Source organism: Naegleria gruberi, assembly GCF_000004985.1.
Source record: "Naegleria gruberi genomic scaffold NAEGRscaffold_4, whole genome shotgun sequence".
NCBI classification, from domain to species: Eukaryota; Heterolobosea; class Eutetramitea; order Acrasida; family Naegleriidae; genus Naegleria; species Naegleria gruberi.
Genome location: NW_003163323.1, coordinates 579439 through 599784, shown reverse-complemented (window position 1 = coordinate 599784; position 20346 = coordinate 579439). Strand labels below are relative to the sequence as shown.

General features: G+C 34.5%; 9 protein-coding genes and 3 non-coding genes across 12 annotated transcripts; 5 read left to right on the top strand and 7 right to left on the bottom strand.

Moving 5' to 3' along the window:
• Positions 1 to 563: 563 nt before the first annotated feature.
• On the bottom strand, positions 564 to 1766 carry NAEGRDRAFT_62787 (uncharacterized protein; the record flags this gene model as incomplete). The annotated part of the gene is made up of 3 exons (XM_002681958.1): positions 564 to 1443; positions 1485 to 1561; positions 1608 to 1766. The coding sequence occupies 3 exons, from the start codon at positions 1764 to 1766 to the stop codon at positions 564 to 566; spliced, it is 1116 nt and encodes a 371-aa protein (XP_002682004.1).
• Positions 1767 to 2180: 414 nt separating this feature from the next.
• NAEGRDRAFT_t51 lies at positions 2181 to 2252 on the top strand. Its single transcript has one exon. It is a non-coding gene; the product is annotated as a tRNA-Pro (tRNA).
• A 95-nt stretch (positions 2253 to 2347) lies between these two features.
• Positions 2348 to 2419, bottom strand: NAEGRDRAFT_t47. The gene has a single exon. It is a non-coding gene; the product is annotated as a tRNA-Met (tRNA).
• Positions 2420 to 2590: 171 nt separating this feature from the next.
• On the bottom strand, positions 2591 to 3229 carry NAEGRDRAFT_60266 (uncharacterized protein; the record flags this gene model as incomplete). The annotated part of the gene is made up of 1 exon (XM_002681957.1): positions 2591 to 3229. The coding sequence occupies one exon, from the start codon at positions 3227 to 3229 to the stop codon at positions 2591 to 2593; it is 639 nt and encodes a 212-aa protein (XP_002682003.1).
• Positions 3230 to 4474: 1245 nt separating this feature from the next.
• On the bottom strand, positions 4475 to 5122 carry NAEGRDRAFT_30263 (uncharacterized protein; the record flags this gene model as incomplete). Its single annotated transcript, XM_002681956.1, has 1 exon — positions 4475 to 5122. One exon carries the CDS (start codon positions 5120 to 5122, stop codon positions 4475 to 4477), a length of 648 nt encoding a protein of 215 aa, XP_002682002.1.
• Positions 5123 to 5727: 605 nt separating this feature from the next.
• NAEGRDRAFT_62784 (uncharacterized protein) lies at positions 5728 to 6897 on the top strand (the record flags this gene model as incomplete). The annotated part of the gene is made up of 1 exon (XM_002682118.1): positions 5728 to 6897. The coding sequence occupies one exon, from the start codon at positions 5728 to 5730 to the stop codon at positions 6895 to 6897; it is 1170 nt and encodes a 389-aa protein (XP_002682164.1).
• Positions 6898 to 7077: 180 nt separating this feature from the next.
• On the bottom strand, positions 7078 to 8430 carry NAEGRDRAFT_46012 (uncharacterized protein; the record flags this gene model as incomplete). Its single annotated transcript, XM_002681955.1, has 1 exon — positions 7078 to 8430. The coding sequence occupies one exon, from the start codon at positions 8428 to 8430 to the stop codon at positions 7078 to 7080; it is 1353 nt and encodes a 450-aa protein (XP_002682001.1).
• Positions 8431 to 8602: 172 nt separating this feature from the next.
• Positions 8603 to 8673, top strand: NAEGRDRAFT_t52. The gene has a single exon. It is a non-coding gene; the product is annotated as a tRNA-Gly (tRNA).
• Positions 8674 to 9215: 542 nt separating this feature from the next.
• Positions 9216 to 10262, top strand: NAEGRDRAFT_46011 (uncharacterized protein; the record flags this gene model as incomplete). The annotated part of the gene is made up of 1 exon (XM_002682117.1): positions 9216 to 10262. One exon carries the CDS (start codon positions 9216 to 9218, stop codon positions 10260 to 10262), a length of 1047 nt encoding a protein of 348 aa, XP_002682163.1.
• A 321-nt stretch (positions 10263 to 10583) lies between these two features.
• NAEGRDRAFT_30204 (ARF/SAR family small GTPase) lies at positions 10584 to 11123 on the bottom strand (the record flags this gene model as incomplete). The annotated part of the gene is made up of 1 exon (XM_002681954.1): positions 10584 to 11123. One exon carries the CDS (start codon positions 11121 to 11123, stop codon positions 10584 to 10586), a length of 540 nt encoding a protein of 179 aa, XP_002682000.1.
• A 1227-nt stretch (positions 11124 to 12350) lies between these two features.
• On the top strand, positions 12351 to 13376 carry NAEGRDRAFT_62780 (uncharacterized protein; the record flags this gene model as incomplete). The annotated part of the gene is made up of 1 exon (XM_002682116.1): positions 12351 to 13376. The coding sequence occupies one exon, from the start codon at positions 12351 to 12353 to the stop codon at positions 13374 to 13376; it is 1026 nt and encodes a 341-aa protein (XP_002682162.1).
• A 317-nt stretch (positions 13377 to 13693) lies between these two features.
• Positions 13694 to 19180, bottom strand: NAEGRDRAFT_56847 (uncharacterized protein; the record flags this gene model as incomplete). The annotated part of the gene is made up of 4 exons (XM_002681953.1): positions 13694 to 16376; positions 16435 to 16717; positions 16894 to 17743; positions 18274 to 19180. 4 exons carry the CDS (start codon positions 19178 to 19180, stop codon positions 13743 to 13745), a joined length of 4674 nt encoding a protein of 1557 aa, XP_002681999.1. The 3' UTR covers positions 13694 to 13742.
• Between the last annotated feature and the right edge of the window lie 1166 nt (positions 19181 to 20346).

Genomic DNA, 20346 nt, shown 5'->3' with positions numbered 1-20346 from the left:
CTGGAGTAACCATTGTCATCATGAAGGTGAATAATACCAAACAGACAATACAACTGAGAACAGAAGTAGAAGAGTTTCTTCTAGTAGAAAATGATTTGTTTGAATTGTTATTCATTTTGTTTTTTTGTTATTGATTCAAACATTCACACTTTTCATTCCACTATTTATTCGAAACGTAAAACACCGCAAGAGATAATGAAAATAACAATGAAAAACACACTCATTACCCAAGAGTAGATAGTGTCGAATCTAATGGGAATGGTTTTCTCTTAAACTTGTTGTTGGAAACTCTTCAAGTTGTGAAGAGATAATGTTTCGTCCCAAATTGTTCATCAGATAACATTCCAATAAAGAAAACCATTCTCCAAATAATAAGATTCAGATAACAAATCATTACAAATCAACATTGTTCAACATAATGTTAAACAACTTTCTCTGCATCTGTGTTATCCACATTTTTGAAAATGCAAAAAAATCGAAACACAAAAATCTTCATATCTAGAAGAGGAAAGTGACAAATTTGTATTTTATGGCCTCTTTGTTATAAAATTATTGAATCCACCTTATTTTTTATTGATAGAGAACTTGTTTCCATTAAAGTATAACATACTAGCCGATTGAGTATCTTGTCCAATGAAATTGTAAGGGAAAATCAATGAAGGAGAGTTTGCACTAACTTGATTCAATCTCTTCAATTGTTCTTGATTTAATCTAAATTCCAAACTCTTAATGTTATCTTCAAATTGTTCCAAAGTTCTTGGTCCAATCAAGACACTTGACACTCCTTGAGAAATCATCCAATTAATGGCAACTTGTGATGGAGTTCTATTCAATTCCTTTGCAATTTCAATGACAACATCTTGAATATCATAATCTGTTTGACTCATTTCAACAAACTTTCTTTCAGTTTCGGATTTTTCTTCTTGATTTCTCAATTTCTTTCCAGTCAATTTACCAGCACCAAGTACTCCCCAAGGAACAGTTCCAAGATCCAAAGATTTAGTCATTGGAATAATCTCCTGTTCCAAAGCTCTATCAACCAATGAATATCTTCCTTGATAGGCAACAAATTTAGTCAATCCATGATCTTCAGCATATGTATTAGCAATGGCAACTTGATAAGCAGGCATATCACTAACAGCAACATGCAAAACTTTACCACTTTTAACAATTTCGTCTAACCAAATGATTAATTGCTTGGCATCAACGGTGAAATCCCAAAAGTGGACATAGAATAAATCAACATAATCCAATTGCAATCTCTTGAGGGAGGCATCGAGTGATTGAATTAAATTCTTCTTGTGATTTCCACCACCGTTGGCATGTTGAGTCATTGGAAGTGAGAATTTGGTGGCAATGATCAATTCATCACGATTGAGATTGTGTTTCTTAATGAGATTACCAATCAATTCTTCACTCTTTCCGATAGCATAGAAGTTGGCACTATGTTTCAATGAGTTTCGAATAGAAAATGTTCAACTTACGTATCAATAAAGTTTCCTCCAATTTCCAAATACTTGAGAAGAATCTTTTCACTTTCTTCATCACTTCCACCAATACCCTACAAAGCTCAAGTTAATAAAATATTCGAAACTCTTCAAACTTACAAAAGTCTTGGTAATTGGATTTTGGCCGAAACCCATGGTTCCCAAACATAATGGGAATACTCTCAATCCAGAACTTCCTAACAAATTATAGGCAGGAACGCTTGGTTGAGTAGCAGCAGTGGTAGCAGCAGATGATTCAGTATTGTTTTGTTGAGACATTTTTTGAGTTTAATTGTTGGATGAAACAGATTGAATTTGAGACTGCCTTTTATAAGTGTTGGACAAGATCCGTGCGTATTAATTTGAAAAGTTTACAACGCACAGTATTTGCAGGAAAATGTTGCACTTTAATGTCCTCGGTAACAGGCAGATCTGTTTAAGTAATGAAGTATCTACAGTTGTGTTATTGTAATAATTGTCCATTCAATTTGAAAATGTAATTTTTCTTTAAAAACTCATAATGAAAACAAGAAAATCAAGTCAACAAAACATCTCTTATGATCTGAAAGACAGTTAATGTCAGAGATCATGGCTAGAGGAAGAAACATTCCTTTCTATTATACTATAGTAAGAAGAATTAATCTGTTACACCACAAACTACGGATAGCAACAAAAATTCAAATTTAAATGAAAGGGACCATGGTCTAGTGGTATGATTCTCGCTTTGGGTGCGAGAGGCCGTGGGTTCGATTCCCACTGGTCCCCTTATCTTTAGTTTTAGATGTAAACATTAAGGGTGCATGTTTTACAAACCTTAGTAATATTTTTAGAACATTTCAATTCCAAAATTGTAAAATGAATAGCAAATCTAGGTTTCGATCCTAGGACCTATGGGTTATGAGCCCATCGCGCTTCCGCTGCGCCAATTTGCTTTGCATTTCTTTTCTTAAAGTTTGTATTCTAATTGCTATTGGCCAAGTGATGAAAGTGAATTGAGGCAAATTAAATACAGCTTTTCACTTTGCTGAGCAACGATAAAAAAATTGATATTCAAGATTGGAGACATTTGTGGAATTTATTCTATGAAGGAATTACAGTATTATTTATTGTTGTCCTGTGACAGCTTTCCATGAAGGTCTTGCTGAAATCTTTTCCCACCAAGCTTTAACAAGTGGACGATCCAACAATAAATTGCCCAATCCAATAGCGAACAACAAGTTTCCATATGGTAAGTGATACAAATCGGCTAAGGTAAATTGATTTCCACCAATGAATTCTTGTTTAGCCAACACTTTTTCATAGGCATCCAAATTGAGTGCTAACTTTTCACTCAATTGTTTGACACGAGCTTCATCTGCAGCTCCATATCCCATCATTCCCTTAAATAACTTTTCGAAAACTAAACCAGAAGCATTTGAATCAAAGTAAGCAGTTTCAATGGAAGCACCTTGTTCAAATAAACCCAAAGCTTTGAGCTCTGTTGGAATGAGTTCAGTTCCTTGGCTCTTATGCTTGGCTTCCAAATAACGACAGATAGCACGAGATTCATAAATCAAGAAACCATCATCTTCCAAGACTGGAATGACACCAAATGGATGCTTTTCCAAGTAGGATGGTGACTTGTGTTCTCCCTTCATTAAATCAACAGGAACAAGTTCATATTCTAAACCTTTCTCCTTGATTGTTGTCAAAACACGTTGAACGCAAGTAGATTGAGCAGCACCATAAATTTTGTAGACCATTTTGTTATTTGTTATTTGTAATAATACAGTAAAGTTGTTTTTTTGTGATTGAAAATGCATAATGGTTAGTGTGAATGCCATTTATGGTGGATTCTGTACCCGAAACCAAAGCGCTGTCGTGAGCACTAATTATTGATCTGTGGAATTTGCGCAAGAAATGAGTGCCATTTCATCCTCTTGGAAACTTCAAAATCATGTGAGAGAATGATATTTGTACAATTTTAAATATTAAGAATACGAATCAACGGATTGAGTAATAGCTTACACCCATTCCCTTAAATTCTATAACGTCGAGCTGGAGAAAGAGATTTTGATGATTCGAAACTGAAAATAGGGATTCCATGAGGGCAATAATTGCAGATGGTGCATTGTGTTGGAAATGGTATTGGAATAAATGATTTATCTTAATTATTTCAAAGTAGTTGATCGCTAACAATCCTCTTAAAGTGAATTAACTTGCAATTTTTGAACATTTTGAAAAACCTTAGTTTACATTAATGAATGGCTACGGCCATATCACGATGAATGCACCTCATCCCTGTAGTCTTTTTGTTTTTTGCACTAGTTCAAGTTTACTTATCAATTTTGGCCACTTTAATTGGCAATCTAACCTGGTGCTTCTCACATTCTTTCCAATATTCCAAACAGCTTCTTTGGAGTCAATTATTGACTGAACTGCTCATCATAAAAATGATTAATTAAGATTCGCTACATGTTCAATATCAATAGTTGAACAAGGCATTAAAATTTATTAAAATACCACAAACATTTTGTCATTCTTTACTCCCCAACAAACAGAATAAATACTGTGTGCCTTATGCAATTCTCAAAACCATCTTTCTCGGCCAATTGGCTTTGATCGAGTGTAGTATCTGTTCTTTTCAGTTTAATAGCTGAAAGCAGCCCACGTGTTGCATCTACTATTAACTCAATTTTTTGTAGGGATCAGGGTTTGAGCTTAATTGCTCACTTTGATTTGGTTTCGATCAGACATTGCACAAACCGTCAGATTAGGAGCCGCCTAACTCTTTTAATTAATTGAAAATTCATTGCACAAATACAATCTCAATCAGTAAAATTGAGTTTTTGAAAATTCCTACTTGAGAATTAAATTAAAAAAGCATGATGAGAGAGACTCGTTGAAATCGTTCCACTGAAATTGTTCGATTAATTGAAAGTACTTAAGCAAGTGGAGGACAAGAAATTGATGTTTTGCGTTTGTGTGAAAATCAACGACAGTATATATTATTTGTAAATTACAATATATCCAGGATATGGAGATTCGTTATCGAATACTACATATTCAGTTCCTGTTGGTCCTCCCTGTACTGAATCATACATTTTACCTGTTGTCTTATCCTGAGGTCTTCTCAGAGTATTATCCTTCTGTGCTACTCTGAGAGATTCTCCAACAACTACCTTACAAACAATTATCCTTCTACTACCATCAGAAGTTGATGGCTTGGCATAACCATGACTATAACTAGCATTGACTGCAAAATAATTTCCATGTCCATAATGTCCAACTTGGCATCGTCTATAATCAAATCCTGTTTTGGTGATGGCATCGACTGCTGTTTCTTCAGCTCCATGGTAGAGTGTTTTCACTTGATTTTCAGCTTTGATATTTTGATTCTTGTGAATGGTTTCTGATTTCTTAATTGAGAAAGCTCTCCATAACTTGGCATTTTCCACTCTTTCAATGTCGATTACTTGAGCAGTTGGATGGCTGTGATTAATTCTTTGAATAAATGTTTTCTCTACCTCTTTGAATTCTGAAGAGCTATGTGAAAGCTTAACACATTTACAATGATCGTCCAACACCTTTCCCCAAGATCTTGGATACAAGCCATTGTCAGCTATTGTTGGATGGGTAAAGAAAATTCTGTGCATAATGTCTCCAAGCTTTTTACAATCTCCCTTATACTTGCATGGATGAATAAAGTTATGATTATGATTATCATCATCTATGTGACGACACTTTTCACCATATTTACAATAATGCAAGAATCTGCCAACATGAACCTTATCACTAGTTTTGGAGCAATTCTTGATGGTACATAAATGTCTTTTGGTGCATCTGTGTTTCTGATCTTTTGTTTCAGAACATAATCTCCAATCAGTGCAAAAATCCTCTCTTTCTGGTACTTGATTGTGAAAATCTTGTGGACAAGTTGAAGTGGAACTGAGCATCACGTTTGGTAGCATTGTTTGTTGAGATGAAACTTGTTGTGTTGATGGTTGAATCATTTCATTAGGAATTTGAATAATTTGGTACGGTTGACAATACATTGGTAATTGTTGGTGCGGAAATACTTGACCTTGTGGTTGCTGATGCAAATAGATTTGCTGTTGCGGAAACTGTTGCCAATTATTATTATTTGTGCCATTCGGATTGTTTGGCTGATGCATCGTGTCAGTTGTTAATATTTTTTTTAATCTTTGCGCTTGTCAGAAAAGGCTGACATGGAAAATTCTCAATTCACACTATCAAAAAAATGAAGCAAAACAATCCAACATTGCCCACACCAAGTGTTTCATCCCAACCTCCACAAAATATCCCTCAAGGAACGGTGCCACAAATTGTTGGATACATGACAACAGGAGCTAATCCACAATTTCTTCCTGTCAATTACGTCAAACCACAACAATCCACAATCCAATCCACAAGTACAACACCAACAACCAGCCATTCCTCATCACCAAGCTGCAGCAAAACAACGAAATCATCAACTTCAACCAAAGTTAATGAATTAAAAGACAAGGTGCCTTGTAAACATTGGGATAAATGTACCAAAACAAACTATAGGGATCATGTTGATCATGGTGAAAAGTATTATCATCCATGTAAGAAGGGAGCAAACTGTTCCATGATTACTGATTCTGTTCACAGATCCAGATTCGTCCATCCATGCAAATACGATTCAAAGTGTACTAAACTCCAACAGAAAGAGCATTGCCTTCACTATTTCCATACATGCCAAGATGCTACTTCCTGTCAAAAGTATCTATCTGGAGATATTTCACATTGCTATTCATTTATACATGAAAGCAAGGCAACCAATTCAACCAGCAACACACAAGTGAATTGCATCTCTTCATGGCCAAAGGAATGGGAAAATCCTCCCAAACTCTCCAAAAACCCTCTCATGAAACCACACTTTCGAATAGTAACACTTTCCACCTCCTCCAAAGAGTTTCAACATTGTTCTCAGCTCTTTTCCTCAACCTCCACAGGTAAAACCATTCTCAAAATTGAACGAATTGAAAATTACATTCGATGGAATTGGTACAGTCTTCAAAAGCAGAACATGAAAGCCAACCACAATGAGAAACAACTCTTCCACGGAACTCAACAACAATTTGCTGATTTAATTGCCAAGGAAGGTTTCGATGCAAGAGTGAGTAATAGTGGGAAATTTGGAAATGGAATTTACTTTAGTCCCAATGCTTCCTACTCTCTCGGATATGCTGGTAATAGTAATAATGGAAGAATGTTCATTGTGAGAGTACTTGTTGGTCATTCATATGATGCTAATATGAATATGATGCAGACGATTAAGATTGCTCCGCAGGGATTTGATAGTGTTACTGGATGGGGAGGACAGGAAATTATTGTCTATGATAATAAGCAAGCCTATCCTGAATATTTGATTACCTATCAATAGGAAGAATAAAAATATTTGAATTATTACTATTTGATGAAGTTGATGTTTTTTTGTTTTTATTTTTTTAAAAAAATATATAACGGCTGGTGATGGCGTAAATGTTTTCAATTTTATCTTAATTACTATTAAATACTTTAATTATTATACAATTAATTATATATTTAATAATAAACAAAGGATTTAATTCAACACAAATTTGGCAAATATTGGAATGTGGTCCGAGCCATATTGATGATTTGGAAGAGCTTCTTCCTTCTTGATTTCAATTTGTTTCTGATTGAAAATTGTGCAGGTTGAAGGCATGATAGTAGAGCAATTGTACCACAAGTAATCAATGGATCGGTGAATGGCATCAGTATTGAATGTGATGGTAGGTTCCTTTCCATGAATTTCCTTGATTGCACTCTTGAAACCAGCTTGCTCAACAACTTGATAAGCTTGAGATTCTTGTGAGGCATTGAAATCACCACCGATAATGACATTTTCACATGCACATTCTAGTTTGGTCATATCTGAACGATTGGCTAGGACTTTGGCTTGTTCTGTTTGGATATCTAATTGCTTTGGATCACCAAGTAAGTGAGTACACACAACCAGAAGTGTTTTCTTAGTGAACTTGTGTCGACATGCTACGAAAATCATATCTTGAGGATGGTTTAGAGCCAACTTGTTACTGCCTTCCTTTGTGATGTCCCACACTCGTTTGTCAATAATGATGGCAAGTCCTTCCTTTCTTCCTTCCTTTGGTTTGAATAAGACGTGATGGTGAGGTTTAGTCAACTGTTGAAGCATGTCCTTTTCCATTTCCTGATACATTTGAATATCAGCTTGAATTGAATCCACCAATGAAACAATTTTTGGAGTTCTCACACCAAATCCAATATAAGGTTTACAATAATTATAATGTGTGGATGTATAACTTTGGGCCAATACATTATAACTCATAACAGTTGAAACAGTTTTACACTCATTCAAATAATGATTCCACACACATTCTTTTGGACACATAATCAAACAATTATCAAGCTCTGAAAAGTAATTCATGAGTGAACTCTTCCACATTTCACAATTTCTCAATACCTTATTCCATTCAAAATGTGCCTCGGTATCTGGTAAAACCAATTGTTCCATAATCAAATGTTTAATTTGATATTGTTCAATATCACAGTAAATTCTTGAAAACAACCTCTTTACAAAATCATCATTCGGTTTAGTTTGATCAAAATACGATTTGGAAAAGAAGGCAATAAACAAATGTTTCGCATCGTTGAATTTTCCATCACTTCGTAAATATTCAACTCTTGGTTGACGTGATGAAATATTCGGAATGTCATGAATGAATTTGTTAGCAAGCATTGAAGGAGGAAGTAATCCAATTTGTGTAAATTCGGTGGAAATGTGATTAATATATTTTGGTTGATCAGAGGCAGTTTCGTCCAAAACAGAAAATATTAGAATGGCTGTTTCCATTCCATTGTTGAAAAGAGTGGCTGAATTTTCGAATGGTTTGCAGTCGGCAAGGCCTGCGTGCATCAAACCTTGCTCTGTGAATGTAATTTCGTGTATTCTCATTTTTTTTAAAGTGAAGGAAGAATTGGTTTGCTTCGAAAATCGATCAAAATTATGACAACAAAAACATAATTTCCAGGCTTATCACGCTTGAAAAATATGTTCAATAATAGCATCCTTAATACCTTAACAAGAGGCGTCGATGGTTTAGTGGTAGAATACGGCGTTGCCATCGCCGTGACCCGGGTTCAATTCCCGGTCGACGCAACTCAATATTCAATTTTACCCTTAATATCAGGTATTTGACTGTATGATTTTAACCACATAATCCAGACATATAAGACTATCATTCCTTCAAAAATCATTTCCTTATCTATTATATTGATAGAGAAAATAACTTCAGGTTTGGAACCATTTTTGAGGGCATGCAAAAAATTTGAAAAATAATAAGAATTTTTATAAAAGTGACAGTATGTGAAGAATCCACCTTAATTTGTAATTCTTTGAATACCTCAGTTCGTTCCATAAGGTTCTGGTGGAGGATAGGTGGCATAACACCTATCTTTTTTAGAAGAAATAGTCCACTTCCACCAAATTATGTCATGCATAACAATCTCCTTTTTGTAAAACAACCAACAACACAAAATCAGAAATAGCCCACCAAAACACAGAAATTGTTGCTGCGCTTCCATAGTAACCTTGCCACAAATTTGAACCAACAAAAAATATTGTGAGCAAATTTGTTTGTGTTGGGTTCATAATGATTAGCCGTCATCACGCAAATAACATCAAAAAAAATACCCAATAACATGCCAAAGAGAAAGCAAACAACCACCAGTCGCAGCAACAAAAAGGTTAAAAAGGAGGAAGAGGATTGTGACTCTATTATTGAGAAGAAAATAGGCTTTGAAGAACCGGAAGAGATCAAGAAGGTCAAAACAGGATCATCAACAGATAAAGGTGAAGGTTCTTCCACTACCCCTACTCAAAAGAATAAGAGGAAGATCTTTTGGCCAGTTGTAATGAAGTCACTTCAATTCGAGTGCAGTCAATCCAAACAAGATGTCAAACAATTGATAGATATTACAGAGACTCATGGACAAGACTTTATTCAATATTGTTCGTTAGGTCTTTTTGTAGATGAAAGTAATGACGAACCATCTTTAATATTTAACATCAGATACAAACCTGCGATTGCTACTTTTGGAAATGTGAATGAGGTGTCACTTTACCAACTAATTTACTCACCTCTTGGCAAATCAGTAATCAAGAAAGATTGTAAACCAGTATCTCGCAAGGAATACTACTCATCAATGTTGGATTTGGAGAATGCACAAAATTCACCATCCACCTTTGCTTGGAAGATTTCCTATGATGATGGCACTTTTGACATTCATGTAATGACTGAGAAAGCCAGCAACACAGTGAGACTCAAAAAGGGAAGTTACAAGGATTATTCGGATTCTAATTATGCCAAGAGCAAAGGTGTATCCTTCTTCGATATAAATGAAATACAAGATACAGGAAGACCAACTCTTTTTGACAGAGAAGATCCCTTACAAAATGAATTAGATTTGAAAGTGTCAGTGTCAGAAGAAATTACAATTGAATTCAACTCAGAACAAGAGATTATTATGGAAATAATAGATAGAATTAGCAAAGAAGAGCAAGCAAAGATCTTCCAACACATTGCAAAACAATTACAGAATTCCCTTTCTTATGTGCAATATGTCCAGTTGATGCAGAGTGTTTTCGTGCCTCTTGGGGTTCCAAATTCGAACTCAATACAACAAACCCAACAAGAGGTGGAAAATCCAGATGCAATCGATTGTGGTGCAATCTTTGATTTTCAATAATAAATTTATTCATACCAATTTACATAAAACCAGTAAAGTCTTTACAAAATTAAGACTTTTAAATTGTTACAAAAATTGAGTTACTTACTCTTTTGGAAGTTACTAATGTAAAGAGCAAAATAAAGTGTTTGGGTTTTGTTAGATTTTATTAATCACTCATACACTACACTTGTGATTCACAAGAGAACTCCAAGCTCCTTGAGAAACATGTAGTAATTTCAATATATTTCGAGCCATATTGCTCTACAATCATCCAAGTGTTTCTTCAAAATATCAATTAGCATGTCAGGTAGGAATCAAACCTGAGTGTTGTTAAGAGAATTACACATTCTTTGATAACCAGTCAAGTCCTTCCAATAATCCAATACCTGTCTTGGCACTCGAACCTTGAATCGACCAAGTTTGCTTGATATCCATCAAGTTTAATTCTCTCGAAACATCATCTACACTCATAGCATCTGGTAGATCTTGCTTGTTAGCCAATACCAATAATTTACAATTAGAAACCAATTGATCATCCATGATCAAATGCAAAGTTTGTTTGGCATCATTCATTCTGGCCTTATCAGTTGAGTCAATCACAAAAATCACAGCTTGATTCTTCTCGAAATAATGTTGTGCCAACTGTTTGGTCTTGAGGAATAATCCACCAATATCAAACAATGTGAACACAACTCTCTTATACTTTAACACTTCAACATTAAACCCAAGAGTAGGCACTGTCGATGGAAGATTCTTCTTTTGCTTCATCTTGTACATTATTGATGACTTTCCAGCAAAGTCCAATCCAATCATGACAACTTTAGCTTGTTTCTTCCTCTTACTTTCGTGTCGATCGTGAGAAGATGAATTTTGTCCCATTTTCTTATTGAAAATATGATGAATTACTATTAATATGATGATAGGGATGCAAACACTAGAGAATTCTGATGTAAAAAAATTCGTGTTGCCTCGTCACGGTTTGTTTCAAGTATTCGTTAGGTTAGTAGGTGATAGTATTACAGGAGCAGCACGTTAAGAGTCGTTGCTTGCTATGATAATTGTTGTGTTTCTTTTTTTTAAAGGTTTGCTTTTTGATGATTCTTTAAATGGTTTCTAGCAAGTCGCTCTTCGTAAAAAACAAAAAGAACGCCTCAAGTTTTTTACTTCTCCGCGCTTCAGTCGCATCCGCCTTTTCATTCCTCACCAGTCAAGCTCGCTGTTCGAACGTGATGAAGAGGAAAAAGTCCATTGCAATCAAAACTTTGTATTAGCTATCGGAATTAATGAAGATGTATTGAATAAGATTTTATAATTGAGTAAGGAATAGGTAGTAGTTGAAATGGTATCGTTGAAAAATTGTCATCTCTTAGCCGATGAAAAGTTTTTCAAAAAACCAACGAGTGAGAGATGATTACCAAGTTCCTTCATTGCCATAAACATTTGATTAATTCATCTGAAATTGGTGGCTTCTATTTGGTGATTTGAATTGGAATATTGAAAGGAATTATGTGTTTAGTGGAGTTGGCTTGATCACAAATCATTGAAAATCAAATACAATGACTATTACATTCATTTTCGATCAATTTCAAGGAAATTGTTTCTATTCGATTCGAACTGTAAAGTGCAGCAACTACAGTAGTTGATAATAATTTAAATGGTCTCATTAGTTGAATTCAATCAAAAATGTAGAATAGATGAATTGGTTAAAAAGTCGTATAAGACAATCGTACAAGATTTTTGTACTTCCTAATCCGAAGGAGTTTATAAGCGGATTGAAAGTGTTACAGTCAACCATGCAACCATTGTATCGAAATAAGTGTTGCATTCATAATAATTGATTTACCCAATTTACAGTAGTTGACCAAATCAAACATTGCCAACGACCTTACTATTCATCTATGTTGCTAATTTGTTATTTTCATTCCGGTAATGATACAAAAACAGTAACTCACCTAATTTTAATAATTTATATTTTTTAATTTGTAATTAAAATTTAGATTTATTAGCCTATTTCAAATGCTGATCTGTCTGTCCATGAATTGACCAAACAATTACAACAGATATGAAATAATCCACAAATAAAATTCCAATAATTAATTAAAAAAAATGAATCAACTCTATCACAGACCCTTACCCTTCCAAACACGTCAAGGTGCCATTCTTTCGAAGGGCCAATCACGATCAGCACCTCTTCTATCAGCACTTCCGATCATTGCCATTCACCACAAAAAACAAGAAATACTCACCATCAAGAATAATGCCATAGTAATTTATGGATTATCAACACTGAGGGAGAAGTGTCGGATAACTGTCTCGAATTTGGTTCGTCCAACGGCGATGGAATTATGTAATGATGATGGAGATCAAGTGGTTGTTTTTTGTGCTTCTGGGATGTGTAAACTTTTGTTGAATTTTAAAAAGAAAACGTGTGAAGTGATGTGGATTCGTAGTTTTGGGGATCTTCCAGGAAAGCTTTCGTTATTTAGGGAGAAGGATTTGATTTATTATTCGAGTAATGAATGCTCGTCTAATAGGACTTGCAGTCTCGGTGTTGTGCATGTGAGTGATGGAAAGATTGGAACAGATGATTTGATGTTTCAGACTTCAGATGGAATGATTGTTCAAAGGAGTAGAAAGAATGCAGAAGAATTAATCATTGCTTATCCGAAAGGTATTTCAGTAGTTTCAGGAAGAGGAAAGAAGAAGAACTTTAATTTGGAAAATGCATTAAGGAATGGTTATTATAATTGTGTAGTTAATCGAGTGTTAGCCATGACTCAGGACGATGAAGGAAGAATTTATCTCCTATTGGACTGGTTAAATTTGAGTCTTGCTATTAGTGGAGGTTTTACAACATCTAATTATTTACTCGTTTCTCTGAGTAATGTTTTCAGTGATTCAAGTATTGAGGAGGAGGGAAATTTAATTTGTTGCGAGGAGAGGTGTCTTCTCTTTAATCAGTATACCTTTAGAATGGAATTTTTCAAATATGAAAAGAAAAAGTATTTGTGTTTCTTCAAGAATGAATTGGATCTAGTAACTGTATCATATCAAGAAATTAATAATGGGTACCATTTGTTCAAAAGCTTTATTTATCCATATGTGGATATGCTCATTGTTTGTGGAATTTAAACCAGATCCAACCAATAATTGATCAATTTCATTTTCTACTAAAACTATGAATAAGATTAAATCAGAAAGGAATCTTATTTCTTTCCTTCTCTTTTCATTGTTGACCTTTAGGGAGCTTTAAAGTTTCAGACAAAGAAGAGATTTAAAGGAAAAAATGCTTACAATAACAAAATTGATTTATTTAATAGTTTTGTGCACATCGATATTAAATGTACCAGGATGAAATGAAAATTCTTTAGGAAATCTTAACCCTCAAATAACATCAAGTCCTTATTATCATCTTATAAAAACATCCAAAAAGTGCAAAGACAGAGCTTAACAGATTTCAACAATTTTTATTCAAATCATTTCATGTTTTGGAACAATTTAAAGATTGAAAGTAATGAGCATCATCAAAACAATAAGAAGATTGACCATCATTGAACTAACACCTCCACGAGTGGCGTTACTTGTTCTTGGGGCAGATGAATTGGATGGAATAATGGCAGAAGCTTCGGCAACTTCCAAACCAGTCAATCTAACGTTCAATGGATCAAGATCTGGATTTTCAACATTGGCAGCATTACAAATACCCCACTTCTTATCAAATGAAATAATTTGAGCAGTGTCGAATGCAGAATCCTCCAACTGGTCATTTTCACCAGTAACAAATCTCAAATTATCAAAGATCAATTCTCTTGTACCTTGAGCTTGATTATTCAAAACGAAACCAACTCTTTGAACAGCATTGAGTGAAGTCTTGTTTGTGAATGGATAATCAGCAACTGGAATTCTAACTCTGGTAGTTCTGGAATCATCAATCTTGAAATGTTGAATATACTTTGGATCAATGTACATGCTTGAAATATCTTTGGCAGCATCATTAACAATTTCAGTAAAGTAAATATTCAAAGTTGTTTGTCCTTGGGAAAGTCCTCTAACAAAGAATTCGAAATATTTGTAAACACTCAAATCAACCACATTGTATGGACCTCCAGCCTTGAAACTCTTTGAAACTTGGAATCCACCCTTCCATAAGGAAGTTTTAATTGATGAAGTACCACAAATTGGAGCAGCAGTAAAGTTTCTATCAATAACAGTATCAGACCAACCATAAATGGAATAACTTGATTTGATAGATTGTTCAACATCAGTGTAGAAAACGAAAGAATTAGAAACTGGATCACATGGCTTGGCAGCTGAAATACTGAGTGGAACTTGACAAGCAGCATGACCATTTGGTCTAACACCATGGTTACAATGTAATTGACCTCTCAAATGACCATCTGGATAATCAAAAGTGTGAAGTTTGATAAAGATTTTACCCTTCAACAATGCAGCAATTTCATCATAGGACAAGTCAACTGAGAATCTAGACATGGAATATGGAGAATATTTGACACCAACTTGAGAAATGAACTTTTCTTCACTTCCAGGTTCACCAACACCAATAGACATCTTTGAAGCAATCAATGAAAGATCATGGTGAACAGTAACATCAAGAGTTCTTCTATTTGGAAGTAAAACAGCAAAAACAATACCACTTCCCTTAACAGCTGTCATAGATGATGCAATTTGACAAGGTTGCATGACACCAGCAAATCTATCTTCTCTATTGTACTTTTTAATAAACTTTTCAGCATCCTTTGGTAAACTGTAATCATCAACATCACACTTGTTATTGGCACATGTGGCATTGACAACAACATTGAAACCATCAAAACTATAAGCAACTAAATTGAATCTTTCAGAGAATGCTGTTCTACCAGCTCTATTCTTCAAATGGATGAAAAGATTTTCAGATGCAGAATCGTAATAGTAATAAGTTGGATCGTCCAAAATTTGTTGTAAATTATTGGCTTTCTTCATTGGTTGTCTGACTGATTGACTGTAAGAAGACCAAGTGATATCCAAAACGGCTGTTCTTGGATATTGAATATTGAAAACAATCCATTCATTGTTAGCACTTGAACCCAATGAGAATTTGAGAGCTGGTGGAGTAGGAATGTTAAATGCCCAACGAACAGCATAGAAATTACGGACAAGTACATTGGAGTGGAAATAAAAGAAACCATCAGATGAGAAGGCACCAACTACTGAGCTAGAAAGTCCTCTAGTCAAATCATGAGTGTACATTCTTGCAACTGTCTTTCCCTTTACATTCAAATCAGGATAGGAACCAGTGTCACTTTCAGTAGAAAATTCTCCATTAAGGTTGACAACAGCGAATTGAGAATAACCTTCCAAAGCAACTGGACAATTATGTCCTTGCCAGAGAGGAACTGGTGTGCAACCCTTTCTAGTCAATAAAGTGTCATTAGCAACAATCCAACCACCTGGAGATCTACCAGTTACGGAACCATCAATATCCAAAATGGTGGTACCTCTATTGGCATCATTAAATTGGTCATGAATGTAAACTCTGTTAGTAGCATCATCAAACTTTAAATCTACATATCTATTCATACTTTGATGCTTAAATGGTGCATTCATAAGTTGACCCAGGGAACCAGCCTTTCTATATTGATTAGTTACATAATTAAGGAAGGTTACATTCTTAATGTATTGAGGACCACCATTATCATAAGTGTCATGACCCTTAATAATGTCACCAGCAGAATAAAGACCAGGTCTAGAACGACCACCAAGATCAATAGTAGGTCTAGCAACCTCACCAACATTGTCACTTTCACCAACAAATAATGAGTTTGTCAAGATATTAGGACCTGGAGGTGTAAGGAAGCCAAGTCTGTTATCCATCAAGATGAAATTATTGAAACCAAGTGGACCTCCTCTTGCCCAACAACCACGATCACGATTCTTGTAAGCAATCAAACCTTCGAACCAAGTTTCAACTGGTGGGGAATAAGAAGCCAATTCAGTAGTACCGTCAGGTTTTTCCATGTCATCAACCATGAGACCAGTAAATAAAGAGTGAGCTGTATTATTGATAAAAGCACCCAATGGAAGTCTTCTTGGAGTGACAGTAGTTCCATAAGTGGAAGCACTCAAACCAGTTGGCTATTTAATTTTTATAAAATTTAAAATAATTAAAATTTCACAAATTTAGAATACTTACATTTACAGGCATTGTGTACCAAAAGCCAAACTTTGCTTGGACTGCAGCATTTCCAATATATGTGTTATTTGGATTAGTAATCCAAAAGATAGAAACATCATGATCTGAAGGAATTAATTGTTGTGGATCTCCACTGACAACAGGACGAGCTCTAATTCCGAGATTTCCAATAAATTGATTACCATTTTCAGGCCCATCTTCCAGGAAGTATTGATGTCCAAATGAATCAAAACAAACATTATTCTTGACAAGTAAACCATTAGTATCGTGGACAACAATACATCTTTGGAATGAGTGATGGATTGAGGAATCTTTGATAAAGAATTGCTTACCAATCTTTTCAGAGTGATAAGCCAACAAGTGGAAGTGAACAGAATATCTATCAATTATTCAAAAATATGTTACAAAAATTGTAAAAAAAAATTGTTAAAATTGTAAAAACTTTCAAGAATTACAAACCTTCCCATAACACCCTTTTGACCAAATCCAGTAACTTCAATACCACTAATTTCACAATGATCCAACAAACGAATCATAAAATGTCCACCATAACCTGCTTGAGAAGCGCTTGAATTATCACCTCTGAAAACAATATTTCTATTCAAGATACCAACTTCAGCTCTTTGATAACCTGCACCCCAGTGAGTGTAGTTGAATGGTAAATCAACAGTAAATGTACGAGAATCAATAACAGATGCAATAGTACGTTCTTCATTTTGGTCTGGGAATTTGTAACCACCAGTCATCCATGATGGAAGTTTGGCACTTGATTGGACAACTTCACTAAAGTCAGTGGAAGCCAAAACAATCTTATCACCTACTTTCCATTGAGTAGCATCAATAGTCTTGATACGATTAGAACCTTTAACAACAGTTTCGGCAAGATTAGTCCAAGTTGGACGATTAACAGCACCATGTAATTGAAGAGTAGCTCCACTCATAGCAATAATACCCTTATAACCAGTTGCTGTATTATCATATGGATCACTACCAATAATATTTTCTAAAGTTCTAGTACCATAGCATGTAACTGTAATCTTTTTTGTAATTGGACAATCAGCGCTACCAGCAATGAATTTACCTCCCTTTTCAACCTTGATAAATTCAACATTTAAATTCAAAATAGCATCATCAAATATGAGTGAACCACCATTAGCGATTGTGATAGAACGAAGCACGGCGCTTGCTGTTTGGTCAACCTTGACCGGTGTTGAAATTACGAGGTCTGCTCCTTGTACATTCCATTGTGGAAGGGAGGAGAAGAGTGAAAGTCCTGACTGAGCATGTGGACATTGTGCTCTAATGCCTTCTACAATAAACAACAAGAGAATGGCAAAAAGACAGGATGTGATTTTTGACATTCGTGTTGTTGACAGTTTTTTTTCTTGTGATGGTTTTGTGTAATGGAAGGATTAGAGAGCGTTAAATATGTTATTATCTTACTCTACGCAATCCATTCCTGTCAATTTTCATTAATTTGTTGAGGGATAGATGAAATATGACTTTCTTGAATGGACTTGTTTTTATAATTATGGATTCGGTTAGGCTTGCTGACACACAAAGATCCATTACAAACAGACTAAATTACTGTGCAAAAGAGTGAAAAGGCCATCCGAATCTTGAAGATGGCAGGGATCTTTTGAGAACAATGTCGAAAAGGTTACAGTAATCCAAAAACATGTAACATCAGGATTGAAATTGAACTATACAACGGTAAACACATTAATATCAATAAGAATCGTTTTCCTTATTTCCAAAACATGTTAAAATTCATTAAAGTCCATTCATAACAGTAAAATTATTTAGAATGAGTTTAAATCAAGTCCTTAAAGAAGGCACCATAAATGAAATTGTCATAAATTCTGTAATTTCTAACTACTTGCTTGGTGGCCAAATTGATCATTCCAAAGTTGTAGAGTCCATTATTGATAACTTGATAAAAGTAGAAACCTTCATAAGCAGAGTTTGAATAGAGACCAAGGATACCAATTGGAAGATTCTTTGGTTGCCAGAATTCTCTCTTTCCAGTCAATCCATCAATGCTAATCATTGAGGTACAGTCGGTGGTACAATTTCCCTTAGTATACAATCCATGCAACTTGTTGGTGTGGCCATCATAGCTCAATCCATTGAATTCGTCACCATCTAAAAAGAGAATTTGAGAAACAATCTTTCTATTTCTAACATCACATCCAACAATAGCATTATTCTTTCCAAAAGCACCACCAACATAGTAAATTCCATTCTTAGAGTCATAGGTAGAAGCACCCAAAATAGTGGCCATAGTATCGTTGAAAGTCATGACAATTTCCAATTGTTGAGTTTTGAAATTATAGGATTGAATGTAATTTCTCTCGTTTTGAACAATGGCATAAAGAGTTGATGTTTTTTGGTCAAATTGAATATCAGTAATTGCACTGGCATCAATTCCCAAAATATTCTTTTCCATTGCCAAGGTTTTAGCATCAAAAGTCCACAATTCATTACTATCACCAAAGAGCATGTACATTTTCATTTCATTATAATTTGTGGCATATCCAGTAATTTGAAAGTACATTTCTGCATTTGACAATTTAGATTTTCTAATAGTAGAGCCATCCTTTAAATTAATTTCCATTACAGTATTGTTGTTTGCCACATTTCCAGTATTGTATGTAAAAGTAACATATTGACAAGTTGCAAGTTGAACAGCAACAAGAATAAGCAATGAGAGTGAAAGCAATGCTCCCTTTCCAAGTGAAATCATTTTTTTAACGAAAAAGATCCAAAACTGTAATCCGAAACTCCCATTCCGAATACTATTATTCAATAAAATTATTTTAAAGTGTTTCCTTTCCCACTTTCAATTTAACTTTCTAGTCTCAAATTTATCATCATAATATGAATGCTAATAAAAGACAAAGTCCACCTGATCATGTCTGAAGCTAAAAAGTTAAGCCGCAGTATACCACCCACATTTTTTATGATGTTTTTATCGGGTGGCCCTTTTTCTAATTTTTTTAAGGGTTTTTTGTTTAAGTTTTCGCTACGACTTAACCAACAATACATGATGATGGTGAGGTTGTAGATCGGATTGAGAGGGAAAAAAGAATTGGATTGTGGTTAAAGATTATTAATCTCAAATATTTGGTTGAGCCAATACAAAGACTAATTATAGACTTTTACTTTATTGGAAATTGATTTGATGTTGAACATTTTGTAATATTTTAACTAATAATTACAATAATAATTAATTTTTAATAACAAAAAAATGTTGAAAAGAAAATGTGAGGAGTCATCGAGTCAACCAAGTAAATTGGCTAAAAATGATGACTTGTTTGTTGATTGAAATTAACAGTAGTTGGATTCAACAATTAACTGATCCCACCTAATGTTGTTTGTGATACATTATTATTCAATGCATTAATGTTCGAATTGATACTATTATGCAACAATCCTTGAATTGATGATGAAGAAGGAAGTAAAGGAGCATTTTGATTGTTACTACTTGGAAATATCCAGGACTGAAGAAAGACAAAAAATCACTAATGAAAGCTGCTCGTGAGAGGGTAATGCCCAAATTCATGTTAAAATATTTACCAGACAGTTTGATAATGGAAGAAATTTATGCTTTTAGCTATTAAGGCCAATAAGAAGGCAGTTAAATACATTCGTAGAGAATTCATTACTGATAAGGATATCTTACTGGCTGCTCTTCAAATGAGCAACAAACCCATTGCATTACTTTCAGAAGAATTTAGAAGAATTATGGAATGATAGAGATTTTATTTTAAGCACGGCTAAAGTGAACACAAAAGTTTTATTGAGTTCCAAATTTGTGGTTGACAAGGAATTTATTAGGGAAGCTCTTAAGCTTAATGGGAGAATATGGTATTTTATTGATGGGAAATTTAAGGATGAGGAATTATTTTT